The sequence below is a fragment of the Nyctibius grandis genome, chromosome 1, assembly GCF_013368605.1.
Source record: "Nyctibius grandis isolate bNycGra1 chromosome 1, bNycGra1.pri, whole genome shotgun sequence".
NCBI classification, from domain to species: domain Eukaryota; kingdom Metazoa; phylum Chordata; class Aves; order Nyctibiiformes; family Nyctibiidae; genus Nyctibius; species Nyctibius grandis.
The window spans coordinates 98,895,543-98,912,307 of record NC_090658.1 but is presented as its reverse complement, the minus strand read 5'-3'; the positions used below and the strand labels follow the sequence as shown (position 1 = coordinate 98,912,307).

At 38.5% G+C, this 16,765-nt stretch overlaps 1 protein-coding gene across 2 annotated transcripts in view; it reads right to left on the bottom strand.

Moving 5' to 3' along the window:
* The window catches only part of LMBRD1 (LMBR1 domain containing 1), a 93,071-nt gene that overhangs the window by 41,906 nt on the left and 34,400 nt on the right, over positions 1–16,765 (bottom strand). For both annotated transcript variants that reach the window (XM_068404542.1, XM_068404552.1), the window contains exon 7: positions 15,145–15,218. In XM_068404542.1, coding sequence (XP_068260643.1) covers positions 15,145–15,218 — 74 coding nt within the window. The remainder of the gene's footprint in view (positions 1–15,144; positions 15,219–16,765) is intronic.

Here is a 16,765-nt window from a genome sequence, read left to right as displayed (position 1 = left end):
TCAGGTCTGGCTGCTAGTAGCATAACTCCAGAATTTAGATGAAAGTATAAACAACATCCAATTTCATAACTAGAATGCAGGCTGCAATCTAACCTAGGTCCTTCTGTGGAACCCAGAAGATTTCCAGTCACAGCCAAAAGACATTCAGTACGTAGAAACACATATAATGAGACTGCTATGACAACAGGCCTACACAAGCCTACACAATTTTACAAACCTAAGCTTAGAAGCAATTAGGTAGGCCACTCTCCATCATCTTTGCTAAGTCGCGGGCAACAGGAGAGGTGCCTGAGGACTGGAGGAAAGCGAATGTCACTCCAGTCTTCAAAAAGGGCAAGAAGGAGGACCCGGGGAACCATAGACCGGTCAGCCTCACCTCCATCCCCGGAAAGGTGATGGAGCAACTTGTTCTTGGTGCTGTCTCTAGGCACATCAAGGATAGGGGGATCATTAGGGGCACTCAGCACGGCTTCACCAAGGGGAAGTCATGCTTAACCAACTTGATAGCCTTTTATGAGGATGTTACCCGGTGGATAGATGATGGTAAAGCTGTGGATGTGGTCTATCTCGATTTCAGTAAAGCGTTTGACACGGTCTCCCACAGCATCCTCGCAGCTAAACTGAGGAAGTGTGGTCTGGATGATCGGATAGTGAGGTGGATTGTGAACTGGCTGAAGGAAAGAAGCCAGAGAGTGGTGGTCAGCGGGACGGAGTCCAGTTGGAGGCCTGTGTCTAGTGGAGTTCCGCAAGGGTCGGTACTGGGACCAGTTCTATTCAGTATATTCATTAATGACTTGGATGAGGGAATAGAGTGCACTGTCAGCAAGTTCGCTGATGACACAAAACTGGGAGGAGTGGCTGACACACCAGAAGGCTGCGCAGCCATTCAGAGGGACCTGGACAGGCTGGAGAGTTGGGCGGGGAGAAACTTAATGAAATATAACAAGGGCAAGTGTAGAGTCCTGCATCTGGGCAAGAACAACCCCATGTACCAGTACAAGTTGGGGGCAGAGCTGTTGGAGACCAGCGGAGGGGAAAGGGACCTGGGGGTCCTAGTGGACAGCAGGATGACCATGAGCCAGCAGTGTGCCCTTGTGGCCAAGAAGGCCAATGGCATCCTGGGCTGTATTAGAAGGGGTGTGGTCAGCAGGTCGAGAGAGGTTCTCCTCCCCCTCTACTCTGCCCTGGTGAGGCCGCATCTGGAGTATTGTGTCCAGTTCTGGGCCCCTCAGTTCAAGAAGGACGGGGAACTGCTAGAGAGAGTCCAGTGCAGAGCCACGAAGATGATTAAGGGAGGGGAACATCTCCCTTATGAGGAGAGGCTGAAGGAGCTGGGTCTCTTTAGCTTGGAGAAGAGGAGACTGAGGGGTGACCTCATTCATGTTTATAAATATGTAAAGGGCAAGTGTCATGAGGATGGAGCCAGGCTCTTCTCAGTGACATCCCTTGACAGGACAAGGGGCAATGGGTGCAAGCTGGAACACAGGAGGTTCCACTTAAATATGAGGAAAAACTTCTTTACGGTGAGGGTAACTGAACACTGGAACAGGCTGCCCAGAGAGGTTGTGGAGTCTCCTTCTCTGGAGACATTCAAAACCCGCCTGGATGCGTTCCTGTGTGACATGGTCTAGGCAATCCTGCCCCGGCAGGGGGATTGGACTAGATGATCTTTTGAGGTCCCTTCCAATCCCTAACATTCTGTGATTCTGTGATTCTGTAATTAGATTTCACCATTAAGCAAAGGCTTCCACCTGTTCTTCAAACAGCTACCATCAACTAAGAGGTATCAAGTATTTACTCAACAGAAATAGTTAAGGAATTAAATTCAGTTCTATATCTTCTAAAATTTTCTACATCTTTTTTACATGAAGTATTCTATATCTTCTAAAAGTTTCTACAAAGCAAACTGCAGCTCAAAGTGATGCATTGTTTTGCTGTTTTTGCAGATGTGAATTACATACTTGAACATCAAGCTTGCTCTAGTGATAAAGGCAGCCTAAGTTCCTTCCTTGAATACAAAAGATGCTAATAGTGAGATAATTACACAAGTAAGCCTACCATCATCAGTGGGGGAAAAAGCCACACTCGTCCTTCAAGACATCAATATATAGAATAAAGGACAGAAAAACGAGTCATCTCATGTGATGTGTCACAGTCTGAACAGAAGCTGTATTAGCTCAGTTTCAGGGCTGCATTTCTCTTCAGGCTGATGTAGAAGTTCAAGGCTGCCCTGAACAAAGTTTTAATCCCCTGGGTTAGTGCAAGTGTTAAATTATTCACTAGGCTACTATTCTGGGCATCTGCAACTCAACAAGCAAGCAATATATCAAAGTAGCACAGGAAAACCAAAGCCGTACACTAAAGCCAAGAGAGGGCTCAGTCCTGAAACAAATTGTTGGTTCAAAGTTTAGAATATGAGTAAAAACAGATCAGAAGAGCCTTTAAAGTAGTTAATACACATACATGAATTTTGATAGAACAAGTAATTAAGTCTTGACGTATTTACACCACTGAAACAACAGTTGCCAGGGCTCATTTTCAGACAACCTTTGCCTAGAAGTGTTAAGTCAGATAAGAGGCACTGTTTTTATTTATACACTAAATAAAAACAGTCATGCAAATGTAACAGGCAATTATAGCACACACGGTTGTTTTTTTCCATGTAGGTTCTTCAAAATGAACTGAATCTAGTACTAAACACTAACTATTCAGGCTGGTATCTGATAAAACATGCTGCAAGGTTATGTCTTTAAAGTCTAAGGCTGCTATCTCTGCTGTTACTGAATGCTTCATCAGCTTCACTGAAATCCCATTTTAAAGGAGGAAAAAGAAAAATCTAAATTTATGGTTAAAACAACTTATTTTAGAGAAGATTCCCCTTTCTTGAATCCTCACAAGTGATCAATATAAGAGATCACCCGCTATCAGTTAGCTTAAGTGCTGGAAAGTCAAACCATAAGAGCTCACTACCTAGTAAGTGCAAGTTAGAGGCATAATCCATGAGCAGCTGTCTCATTCTGGTTTGAGTCTGCCCACTGGCAATACAGATAATATCTCTGGGTGGATGAAGTTCATATTTATACTTCATAGATTTCTTGAAGTAGGTGGCCTTCTACTCTAAAGCAGAAGAGAAAAAAAACAAACAGAATAACTTAAGCAAAGCAAAAGAAAACCCAGCTTACCTATCCTACAAAAAGAACAGTCTAAACAAAGCTCTTAATGCTTCTTCCTTATTCATTATTCACAAAAGCAGTAGCTAGGCCCGAGACAGGTATCTGCAAAAAATCTGTCACTATTAAAGCAGGAGCCTGTAACTCACATGAAAGCAACAATTAGTTCAATACTATTTATGCAGTATCAGCAGGCATTGAAGATCAGTGAGAAGCATACTCTCGCTGTTCTCCCAGCATGCCATTGAACCTAAATATACAGTTCTCCACACAGAGCACTAAAATACCTCAACAGAGACTACATAAGCATTGCTTCCAGTTTGCTTAACCTTCACATCGCCTGTGTCCCTTTCCTTCCCATCCTGTCTGCAGCAGATCCAGCTATTCTTGTGTCATTCCACAGTTAATATTTAGAAGGAAGAGTTGCTGTTCTGATCCTTTGGTCTCGGCATGCAGACTCGGCATCTTGCAACACCAAACTCACATAGCCCATGGCTAGATAAGGGAACAGTCTTTCTTATTAGTTGTCCAGTATGTTAATAGTCACTCACAAGCAGAAGACAGGAAACAAGCGAAGTTGAGACAAGCTCTAAAATCACATTTTACAGAAGCTGCAGCAAGCAACTAAGGCAGGGATAAACCCTTGAGTATTAAAAAGATCCAGAAAGGTTTTCCAGTGGGAACCGTAACCACTAGTTTAACGTTTTTAAATTGCACAAGCTACCAAAGAGTTCCACTGAAAAGGGTGTATTAAGGTGAGAATATCTAATAATCAATCAGATCAGCCATAACCACGCAGATCAGTCATGAGGAGCACAGAAAAAAACACATTGAAATGAATATAGCAAACGCCTTTAGAAAAGGAGTGAAACGAGTAAAAGGTAACTTTGAACACCTACTGCAAAAAGCCTGAAACCATCAGGCATTACAGTTTAACTATAAGTTGATTACGTTTCATTTTCTACATCTGCTATGTTCAGCTAATAAGATATGGTCTAATGATGAACTTGTGGCCCAAACAGGATAATGTCTCTTTGTTAGAGATCAAAGAGAACAGGTAAGTTGTTTCTGATCAGTTTGGTACACAACCAGCACTGTAACTGAAGGTAGTTTGCCAACTTATTCTGGTTAAAGATATTTTTAAGAATTAAACTTGTGACTTCAAGAAATTATCAGAAAGTACTTGTATAGCATAGCAGAAAGGCTCCCCATTCCATTTATTTTTAGAGGCCCATATATATGGAGATATGGCTTTTAAGTGCTATCACTGTGGTGTTTTAAAAGGTGTATATATAATCTCGTGCAAAAACTGTAGAAGTGACCACTGACAAACATTTCTGGCACGGCATTGCCCTCTAGCGAAGGCACATGAAACAGCCAAAGAAGAGAGAACTATTATAGAAGGCATAAGAAGAAATGCTCACAACTTTAAATACACAAATATTCAAATTCCTGTTTTCTTACAACAGCTTGTTTCAAGACTTCACCTGAAAGTGTGACCATGAAGACAATGTTCAATTCTACCAACTATTCTATTCAAGTTAAAACCAGTTAACTCTAGTTTAGGATACACAGTGCTTTAAAGAAACACAAGTCAGGCAAGAGTTCGTTAGTTTTAATATGAATACCCTGCAAACCCCCCTCCATTTCAAGAATATTTTAGAATAGAATAGATTTTCTGTATTCATAGCCTAATTAGCTTTTCATTTGAATTACGTTAAGCATGAGGGAAGTCACATTACGGTACCTTTTATCCCTCAGAGCAATTGATATAGTTCAATTGTGAACATATGGAACGCTATTTCACATGGACACAATGCACCCTTGTCAGCATTGCTTCTGATGGAGCAGGTAAGCTAGTCCAATTAAGGAGTCTCAAGTGTGGTGCACTTTCATACGCCATACCAATACAGGCAACACTTCTGAGCTTGTGTAAGAGGAACTAGGACTCCACTTTTCTTGAAGAACTTGTCTAAGAGGAACTAGGATTCCACCTTTCTTCTCTGTGCACCTAGACTGCACAGTTTTCTTGAAAAGTAATCTAACTCTACAAGTAAGTCATCTACTTTCCCACATTAAAGAAATCTGTTTCCATCTCTAACTATCTACACATACTACCATTCCAAAGATAAAAGCTGGAATTCAAGAATCTTATTTCCAGAACACCATTAAGCATGGCAAACAGTGACAGTGGTTCACACATCTTCCTTAAATTGTGAAGAGTAAAGGAGAAAGCCTCCTAAATGCATCTGAAGACGGTAGACCATCTCAGGGACAGTTGGGTTTTTGTTTTCTTGGGGTTTTTTTGGTTTGGTTTTTGGGGGGGGGGGGGGGGGGCTGTTTTTGTTGGTTTTTTTTTTTTTGAAAAGCTCATGCCATACAGCTTGGAAAATCATTCAGTATGTTAACTAGTAAAATCTCAGTTCTTTCACGGGCATTTTTAGTATCCAATCTTCAGTTGCTATAAGAGCACATACATTTTTGAATAACATTGCTATAAAAAAAAATCTCAAAGCACAGAACAGATTGACCAAACTGAACTGGTATGTGCAGTATGGCATTTCTTGCGTGATCTGTTGTACACAACATGAACAGCACATTGAGTACTTATTTATCCATTTCTCTAACATTCATCACTACAGTTTTACCTTCATATTTCATATTAATGTTTTCTCTCCACCATTCAGATTCAAAGATTGTCTCGCTTATTTGTCAATGTTTAAGTGGACCAAAAAACATGGTCAAGGCTTGTAAGATGCAGAAACCAAGTACGACAGCCTCTACACTACAGTTGTTCTACTACACACAGTGAACTTGTGCTTTCTGGACATACCATCTGTAAAAAAGTTAACTCTGACTCAGTTGTAATACTGAACATAACTATTTTGCCCAGTTGCCATCTTCTGCATTGCTCCATCAGGCTTAAAAGAGAATTAACAACCAAGAGATTAACCTCCTTTCAAGCTGCAACTCTAAAATCTCAAAGTACAAAACTATTGTTGATCCAGCAGCTTAATACCTACAGTTCTCCAAGAGTGGAGTAGGAATCGGGCTGTTAAAACAAAGAACGCTCAAATTGGTTTGCTATGTCAGGTATTTACTGCTTCATGGAGAAGTGAACATAATCAAATAACTACATTTCTTTTATATTTAAGAATTGACATTGAAGTGATTAAGTGGTAATGACAATGAATGCTACTAACGTCTGGATTTCTCAACTGTTTGATGTCTACTTAAAAGAAAATCAGTAGTAAACAAGTGCTTTTAAGGTTAGACAGATTATAAAAGGCTTTAGGCTTTTGGCTGTTAATAGTCAACTGCAAGAAAAGTAAATCATACTCCAGACAAAAATTAGGTGTGAAAAGGTCATTAAATTTGTCAGTAGACAAACTGAGCTTTGTAACATCATCTCTTTCAGGATGAAGAAAAAAGGATCACTTTACTATTTCATAAGAAATGAAATAATGCTTATTAAATGTTTTGGAAAAATTACAGAGCCAGTTATAATCATCATTCAAGGACATGCTAAATGAGATGCACAAGATCACTCAAAAATTAATCTGCCTATCATTATGTGAGTAATACATTATTCTGCCTTGAATTCAAATAACAACCTGGAGCTGACAACAACTATTGTATTAATACCTAGGGCAATGTAAATCCATTTCAATGCAAAACACATTAATGAAAGAATAGATGCAAACTACATCATCTGTGAAACTGTTTCAAACAAAGCACTGCAGCCCTAGTTTATCATTTTCTTGTTGTATTCCACATTTACAGACATGGAAAGCTGTCAGTATAAATCATCAAGGTCGTGGATTTGCAGAGACCCCCTGAGGATCACTTGTTCGCATTTCTTACAAAACATTTTTAAAATATCAAGTGCTGTACTTCAGTATTATGCATTACATAACACAAAAAAAGTAGACTTCGCATTATTAAAGCTTTAAAACAGAAAAGCAACTACCAATTCAAGATTATGTTGAAAATTGAGCCATACCAAGAAATAAGTTTAATCGATGTTACTCATTTAAACATTGCATGTACTTGAGAAAAAAGACATCTATGTTTATGCTTGTCATTAATATTAACATATCTATCATGAACATTTGTAGACTTCATCTATGCATTTGATAAAACCAGTATTTTATTATTTCCCCTTAAAAAGTTAAAAATTTAAAATACACATCTTCCCTAGTTGCATCCTTCTCCCCCACTTCCAGTCTTCCACAGTATCAATTAATGTCAAAAGACTATTCTTCATTGTATTCAGGAAGGAAATGCAACATGAAGTCTGAGTTTTAGTATTATATTCTAGAAGACCGTGCCAATAACAATCAGCTCAGTCACAAGAAACGTAACTGCAGCTTCCATGGCTAAAAAAATACTTTTATAATTTTACATCCATTCACAGAAGCATGCAAGTTTGCTTCTTGTACAACCAAGTTTTTAAGGTTACAAAATGATGGAAAAAGTAATTTGTATCGCTTAGATAAAGTATTAAATGTTTGGTTCCCTCCCCTTCCACCCAGGCTTATTCTCCCCTCCACTTACACAAGGAGCTTCTGAAAATTGCCACCTATCAAACTATTTAAAAGATATTACTATCCTCTGACATAGAATAGTCTTGCAAGAATTAGTAGTTGCTAAAACTTAGAACTACCTACTTCTCTGAAGTATTGCATACTGTTCTTCAAAGTGTCCACTGCACTTTGAAGATTAGTTGTACTGGGGTGAATAAATAATAGTAAGAATCTCTAATAAATCATTTTCTCACAAAAATAACAGCTGTGATGGAAAAAAAGTTGTTAAACATGAGTTAAATGAGGTTATAACAGTAAAAACTGTATTGTGGAATTAAGTTAATCCAATAAAGAACCATTCTTATTGTCGATCACTGTCCCCTCAAGCTTTTCATAGGCTAGAGCCAAGCTTAAACAGAAAGGACTCTCTCACACTATGAAGTACAACACAGTAAGTGCCACTCATGGGTACCACTGCTAAATCCTGTAGGTCCACATAGTAGACAGACTGCAGAACCCCTAAGGCTGGAAAAGATTTTTGGAGGTCATCTCGTCCAACATCTCTGCTCAAGCAGAGTCACCTAGAGCTACTTGCCCAGGACTGTGTCCATATGGCTCTTGAATATCTCCAAGGAGGGAGACTGAGCAACCTGTGACAGTGACTGGTCACCCTCACAGTAAAAGAACGTTTCCTGATGTCCAGAGGGAACCTCCTGTGTTTCAGTTTGTGCCCTTTGCCTCTGGTCCTGTCACTGGGCATCAGTGACAAGCCTGGCTCCATACTCCTTGCACTCTCCCTTCAGATAGTTGTACAAATTGACAGTATTTCCCCTGAGCCTTCCTCTTCTCTAGGTTAAACAGTGCTACCTCTCAACCTTTCCTCATAGGAGGCAAGTCCCTTAATCATCTTTGTGATCCTTTGCTGGACTGTCTCCTGAAGCTCCACATCATCCACTGGGCCCAGCCATTCAGCCAGTTTTCAATCCACCTCGCTGCCTGCTCAGCCAGCTCATATTTCACAAGCTTCTCTATGAGGATCTTATGGGAGACCCTCTATTAGGCTAGGTTTGGCTTCCCAATAGGAATTTGGAAAATGCACATCACTGACAAGATATGTTAGCATGTTATAACAGTAAACTAGTGTGTCAAGAGCTGAATGCGGAAGCAGGAAGCATTACTACAAAAACAGCTTAGTTCAAAAGTGTTCTTCAGAATACAGCTTTTGAAGCTTCAAGAGTTAAGCACTATGCATGTGTTCATAAACTTGCTTTCAGAATTTTACTATTTAAAAAATGGTACTGTAGCAATATGAATAAGAAACAGTACAGAAAACAGTACTCACCTAAACAGATTCTATTTCAAACAAGTCATGCTGTTAAAACAGTATTCTGCTTTACCACACATCCAACTGATTTTTTTTTTTTGATCCTAACCTGTAAGTTTGCTACACTCCATATTTAAGTTTTTGGAAAATGTAGACAATTCAGGTCTGTGCCCAACTCCTAATGAAACAAGTACCTGAGAAAGAAAAACTACTCATTGGAATGTCTATAGTAAAAACCAGAAACAAAAGTTTATAGGACAAATGTAAAAGGCAATTTGAGAATTTACTGTTACAGACTTTTTAATACGGTTAAATACAACTAAGATGTCTCCTCTAGCTTACCCTTATACACTATCTTAATGTTTAGCCTCATGCTAGACACCTTTCATTTCCCTTTGCAATCAAGTGTTAGAGAAGCTCTGTTTCTCCTGTGGAAGGCTAACACTACTGAAAAAGGTTCAGACTTGAGAATCACACAGCCAGACTCTGTTAAAGGTCCAGAGAAGCCACAGTTGCTGCATTCTGCACGACTGTCCCAAATGTCATCACACAGAAAACTAAACAGAACAAGGCAATTTATTTTCCCCACTTAAAGTGTGGAGTTAAGATCCTCTCTCTAAACACTCATTTTACTCCTCCTCAGTCATCTTCCTTGCATCTCATTTCTATTCTCATTTAAATGACGTGTTAAGAAATGCCATAAAACATTTAATTTGCTCCTTTATTCAAATATTAGCTGTTGACTCCTGAAGATATTTCATAACAAGCATAAAACTTGAATTCAAATCTAGTTCTTACAGTAACTCTTGCTTTTAACCAAGAGCATCTGCAGAAACATACACCATCTTCTGTATTAAGTCTTTACTGAAGGTAGTTTTGAAGAAGCCCTGACCTTCCCTGGGAGAATCAACTTTTACATTAATTCCTTAAGCTGGTAATTTCTACGTTAGTACCCTCCCAGTGATTTACCTTCAGAGATTAGATGCTTTCAGGTTCAATATGTATTACTAATCCCTCCCCAATTTTATAACTAGTATTTAAGAGAAATTGAAGAACTCATGATTTTTTCATACCAGATCAGTTTTATTTCTTTAGCATCTTCAGCTTTAAGAGTGTATTTCATGCTACCCCGTTCAGAAGCTGGGGAGAAGCTCACAACTCAGTGAAATTCTGCATTTTTCCTCAAGCTATGAGAAAAGCTCTTCTCTGTATGTATCACTGGGTCAAATTTAGTGAACTGATTTTGATGTTTGACGCCATAGAAATTAAATTGTATATTGAACTGTAGTGTTATCTACCTTTCTATCACATCCAGCAACACAAGTCCTCAGTCAGCAACTCTCATCCAGCATGATGCTTCAATTTGTGTCATCCCCCATCTGCCCCCTCCCCCTCAAAGAAAAAAACAACACACCAAACATTATACTATTGTGCAGCCTGATAACAAGTCTGTCCTCTGTTGCATGAATAACTCACCATATACTTGAGAAATAGATTAAATCAGCCTGGGCCTTAAGAGAGGCCCAGAACACTGGATCGATGCTGATGGTAGTCCATAAAAAATAGATTTTAAACTATTGGAGTAAATTTGTTAGTTCCATAATTTAAACTGTAGCCATTTACAATCTAAAGACCACCTCCCTGCATCCCTCCTCCTGTGGAAGCAGGAGAATATGCTTTCATAGAGAAAGCCTAGGAGTGTATACGTGCAGAAGTAAGCTTTTGCTCCCAGTACCTACCCAAATTCAAGGCTGCCTGCTGCCAGCACAAAAGCCTCATTTCCCCAACTTCTCAGTGTTGTATATTAACACAATGCAGAATTGCAATTCTAGAACAACCATAATCTAATTCTTCACACTGAAGGCCACACAAAGCAGTACTGTCAATGTACATTTGACTAATTGTAGAATGGATAAATTGTACTCCAAGTGACTTAACTGGAATCACTTGATTAATGTGTTTCATGGTACTCTTCCACAAATAACATTTTAAGATGAAATTAGTTAACTGTAGTCAGTGCAGACACAGCATTCCTATTTACTTTTAGTATTTTGTGTTATAAGTAGTAGGCGTTCAATGTAAAACCATTCTTAATCAGGTATCAAAGTATTTGCTAATATATCACTTATTACAATACAACTTTCATTAGATGTTCATTTAGGATAGATTTTTTTTTTTCTTTAGAGTAAAAAGGTGAATATGAGTATACAGAAGACCAGATACTAAGCTGTTCTTAGCTTCCCTTTAACCATACAATTGCAACACAGGCAATGGAACAGACTGAGGATATTCAGAAGTCAGAGGAACATCAAAAAAATTCAGTTATGTCTATACTATAAAATCCTCAGCTCTAACTAGTGTAAACCAAAGATCTCAGATCACCTCTGTTCAGAGACAAGGGAACTCAAGATTCAACACATTATGGCCCCATCTATTCTCTCCACTGTTTTTTCTGTCATCTGTGGAAAATCTTGAAGTAGGTGTCTTTGTTCTTGTGTTCACCCTTATATAAAGGCATTCTCTTTTTGCATTTAAAAAAAAAAAATCTACCACTGATTATCAAACAGTGGTTTGATGACTAAGCACAAAGGCCTCCCACCTTTAGCAACTGGGACAAACAATTTGACAGGCATGCAGAAGGCTGGGTGAAAAATACAGGAGCCTAACTACTTAGTTGTCAGATGTCTAAAGTCAGAGGCAAGCATTACAGACAATGCCTCACAGACTTGCCTGTGCACTAATGCCTTTTCTTATCAAGAGGCAATTTTTTTTTTATATATAAAAGACTAACACAGAAAAAAAAAGTCCACAGTGCAAGTTGGAAGGTGGGAAGTTACCAAGAGAAAAACAGTTACTCCTTCCAGAATCATGCTTCTCCTCCTCCCAAGTAGGGGGAGTAGAGTAATCCAAACTGGTAGACTGAGAGGCTATATTCTGGGCCAGCCTCTCCCTGAGGCTTAGGGAAGTGTGACAGCCCAGGAATTTTTCACTACTGAAGTAACTTTTGTATTAAGTCATACCTTTGGGAAAAGCCCAACCCACAGTATAAACTGGAATGCAGGTACATGGCATCCCCATGCTGTTGAGGTCACACTCACAATTCACTCTTCAGACCATGACAACAGCACTGCTCATGCTGTCATGCTCTTACAGGTGGAAATTGCTTACGTATGGAAGCCTGACCATCACTGACAGTGGACAAAGTGTTATGAAAGCACTAGAGCATAAAAGAAAAACTATTCCTGTTCCAACTTTGAGAACACAGACCTTCTAACAAGTGGTTTTTACTGTCCACAACACATTTGTACCTCAGTCCATCCCTGCACCAAAGCCAGCCCACTGCTTCAGCATAAGATTCTACGATTACCTGAAAACAATGACAAAACACTCTCGTATCAGAGGTGGACAACAACCACCTCCTGTGTGAGCTCATCCCTAAAACTTCCATGAAATAGCTCCTCCATTTTTTCAACCCTGCCTTAACAGCTACTGTAAAACAGAAGGGATAGCTTCAGAAGGATCAAATACAGCACTTAAAGTAAACAGTAATTTCATGCTCCAGGCATTTTGTACAGACATCTCAGTTGAAGTTTTCAAAGCAACAAATTAGCCTAAAAACTTACTAAATAAGGCATTCAGAGAAGACTATTTTAGTTCTCATGCTTGATGTTTCACCTCATTTACCACCTAGTATTTGTACAAGTCCTAAATATAGTTAGACTAAGGCAACAACATTGAGGACAGAGGTATTGTCTTCATCTGAGAAACCACATAGACAACACAGCACACTGAAGTTACTGAACATCAAATGGAAGTCACATATGTCCAGGTTCAGCTAGTTTTGAGGACAGAAGCATATTGTGATAGTCAGCTGAATTGTGCCTAGAACCAATTTGTGCTCAAAAATAAATAGGGAAATAACATTGGAAATAGGAAATATTAGCAATAAATTAAAAAACTTCCAAATGCTATTTTAAAACATTCTTACATTTCAGTCAGCAATAAGTTTGTGCAAAATAAAACAATCTTGCATTTTAGATGTTTATAGATGTTTACTAACAGTTATAAAAAAACATACTTGGGTGGCTGTTTGAAAAAAACCTAAGTATATTCTCCCAGCTAATGAGTCTGTTCTTAATGTTAGCCTCATGGAGGTTAAAAAAAATACATGTGCTCTGCAGCAATGTAACTGAACAAATGATTAATCTTTCCTTCCATAATTAAGAGAAATAAATCTACAAGCTGACATATTATTACAGGTTAAGCAAAGGTCCCGATCTTTTTTGACCAGCATATGATCTAGAAGTCAGCAATATAGCCTGAATGATTTAGTGACCCATGTCAGTCAAAAAAGGCTTGAAGTAATAAGATTTATGATTTGGGTCAAGTTAAAGGACTTAGTCAATGGAGCTGAGAGCAATTCAGCTCACCTGAGATACCTACTAGCTGATCTGCCAAATTGCTCTCCTACCTACTGCACAGAGCTGATGACCACCAAGCTGTCAGTGTTCTGACACTTCCATCAAAGAACCTGTACTGAATTGCCTCCCATAATCCTGCTGTAACTTACACCAGCTGAAGTCACTAGGATAAGGACAGAAAATCACTAGCTATGCTTGTTACTCAGTTTAGATTTAAGACTCTAAAGGTAGCATTTAGCAGGTACTTTACCCCTCTACCCAGTTATGACTAAAACACTCTTCCCTCTTTCTTATACCCTCGTTCTACGATAATTTATCCATTTATCCTTTGCCTGACAACAAGCTACCACAAAACATCTCCTTGGCTAGCAATGCTTCAACATAACTTACTGCATGAGCTATTGTTACAGAGCCACTTAGAATTCGCTAGCAGAGCTATGTGGGAACAGCTTTACTATGTCAGAGCTAGGCTGCAATGGAAGAGAAAGTTATTTTAGCAAGGACATGAACTTTAAAGATTAAAACCTATCAGGAAAACACTGACTTCCGAGAAGTGTTAAAGCTTTGTCTGCAGTTATCTTAAGCTTTAAAGCTTCATCTTTGTTGAAAAATTTTACCTTGATGACAAGTTAATACATGTAGCATTACAAACAGGCTGATTATTCAGTGACTGAAGAAATAGAACAGATTGGAAAAGCAACTAACCACATGAACATCAGGTATTGACCAAAGTTAATAACTTAAAATGGTTTCTTTCTTTCACACATAAAGCAAGAGTCAAGCAGTTGAACTAACATAGCCTTAATCATATGATTTACAGTCAGTTACAGAACAAACACTTACAAATCCTTCTAAGCTACAGAAAAAAAACTTTAGTTTAGTTGCATGCCCAGGATTAACAAGAATATTCCCGAGGCTTTAGAAAACAAGCCTCTACACTGTTTCAAACTCTATTTGCCTTTACCTTTTTAGCTATTCTTGATTTAAGGCATACATCACAGAAGATGCTGCAGATTCTTCATACCTAAAAGTGAATCCTGAGATGCATAGATATTCACCCTTACTCGAATTCTAGAAATACAGAACTGTGAAGCAATACTCTCTTACAGACACTGCTCTTTCATTTATTGAATGAAGAACAGCCTTTTACAAAAAGAGACGGTTATGATTACAAACATTTTGCATACTTCTTTACACATCAAGTTATTCTGACAGACTTTTCATTGTAAAGCTCTGTAGAGATAAAAACATCAATGCAGAAAAAATTGTAGTAAAGGTTATATTCTGTATTATAGACTGACCAGACCTAGTCTAGGTTATGCCACAGTTCAATGAATAAAAAATCCACAATATTTAGTTCTCCACTGTTGGATGGAGAAAGAGACAGAAGCCTAAAAACAGGAGGAGCCAGTGAAAATGTTTTACAAGTCATAAGGAATAATGTGACCTCCCCTTGCAGAAACACATTGAAATTAAGTCTGATTGTGCTCAAGTACCAAAACAGTGGTTCTTAAACCTGCAGTAAAAAAGTTATTCCTCTCATTCCAAGAACTTAGAAGTAGTGTTTCAAACCATGAAAATCCAGAGCTAGAAGACACTGTTGAAGCTACTTAGCATGATAACAGTCTTCCGTACAGGTATAGCCTGTGATAACTGCAAGTATCATAAATGTAAAGAGCTGAACCATTTGCATAACAACTTACTGTGTAAGTGATAGCCGCCAACATTCCAATCACAGTCAAGGAACTAATGGAAAATGAAAGAGCAGTCAAGCCATCTGCAAAAAAAAAAAAAAAAAAAGCCTGTTGAAAATTCCTACAGTAGAGGTATAAGAGCCTGAATTGGTTGCCTGAAGATAAAGTCCATTAGATTGAAAAAAAAAAAAAATTGAGACATAGTTACCCATAGTTAACCATAACATACCCATTGTTAGCCATAACAACTCAGATGAAAAATTCACCTCACATAGCTTTTTATCAGCAGTAGATCCTCTTCCACTACTGCAAGCTGGACAGCCATCTCTCCTTTGCTACAACTTCACAGATGTTGCATTCAGACAAATGGTTGAATAGCCACTAATGAACTTGCTCCCATAGCTGTCTAATGCCTCTTCAGGACTTATTTCTGGCCTCTACAGGGTGCTGTGGTAATTTTCACAATTTACATATGCATCTGGATGGTTGATCTTTGTTTTGTTTGTATCACCCAATTTCTCACACTAAAGCACTATCCAGAGAATCAGGCAAGCACAGATCCTTAAAACAAGTAAACAAGCCAGACTGCGGGCCCCAGCTTCACTCAGACCACATACATCCAGATGAACAAACTGCAAAGAGGTCAGGGGACTAAGGAGTTATTGTAGCCTTACTATCACTCTAGAAATGAAAAGGGATAGTAGAAGAAAAGTCTTACCAAACTCATCCCCAAAGGCAAACTCCCTGAATCCTCACACATTTTTTCACAACAGCCCTGTCCCTAACTTCACCATGCAGGACACAACATGGCAAGCTTTTTTGGTAAAATAGTAGCATGGAAACTTACATTAGCTATTACAGAAATTAACTTCAAGCACTCAATTTCATGTTCACATTCAGTCATAATAACTGAACTACTATTTATTGTTCTCCCTCATGTCCTCCCCTCTAGTTAATGCAAGAATTTAGAGCACAATAACTTTTACTCTTACACAGAATTATTAGACAGTTTCCATTCATTAGCTGGTTTCCTTTCTTTTTTCCCTGAACATAGCATCAAGCATTCACAAACTGAGAAAACCTGTTCTAGTTATCCTCTATGAGAAGCTGTATCTTTCCTCTGACCTCCTTCCAAAAGTATCTTGGCCTCCTTCCAAAAATACCAAAAACTAATACAACAGCACTACTAAATCCAACTTCACAACTCAAATCTTCCCTTTGCTATTTTTGCTAGATAATACCAAACAACTTTTGCAAAGCTAACAGCAATATGTTCATAAGTTTCAAATACTACAGCTATGTTTCAAAGTGGAAAAAAATAAAAACCCCAGTACTATTCCCCCTTTAGTATTTGTGAAAATTCTACCTATGTTCTGAAGTTTAGGGGGAAGAACCCACACACATAAGTGACCCCTATTTGTACACGTCACAGAATGTACTTAAATACCATATTTGATGATCCTCCTGTACCTTTCAAAATGTATTTGAAACCAACATTTAACATCCATTTTAAAAGTTTGAACTATATTCAATGGTACATTAAGAAACTAACTGGCTGAAAAATTGATAATTGTATACCAGAAGCATATCATCAGGCTCTGCCTCAGTGCATGAGTTTGAGTTTGCATTC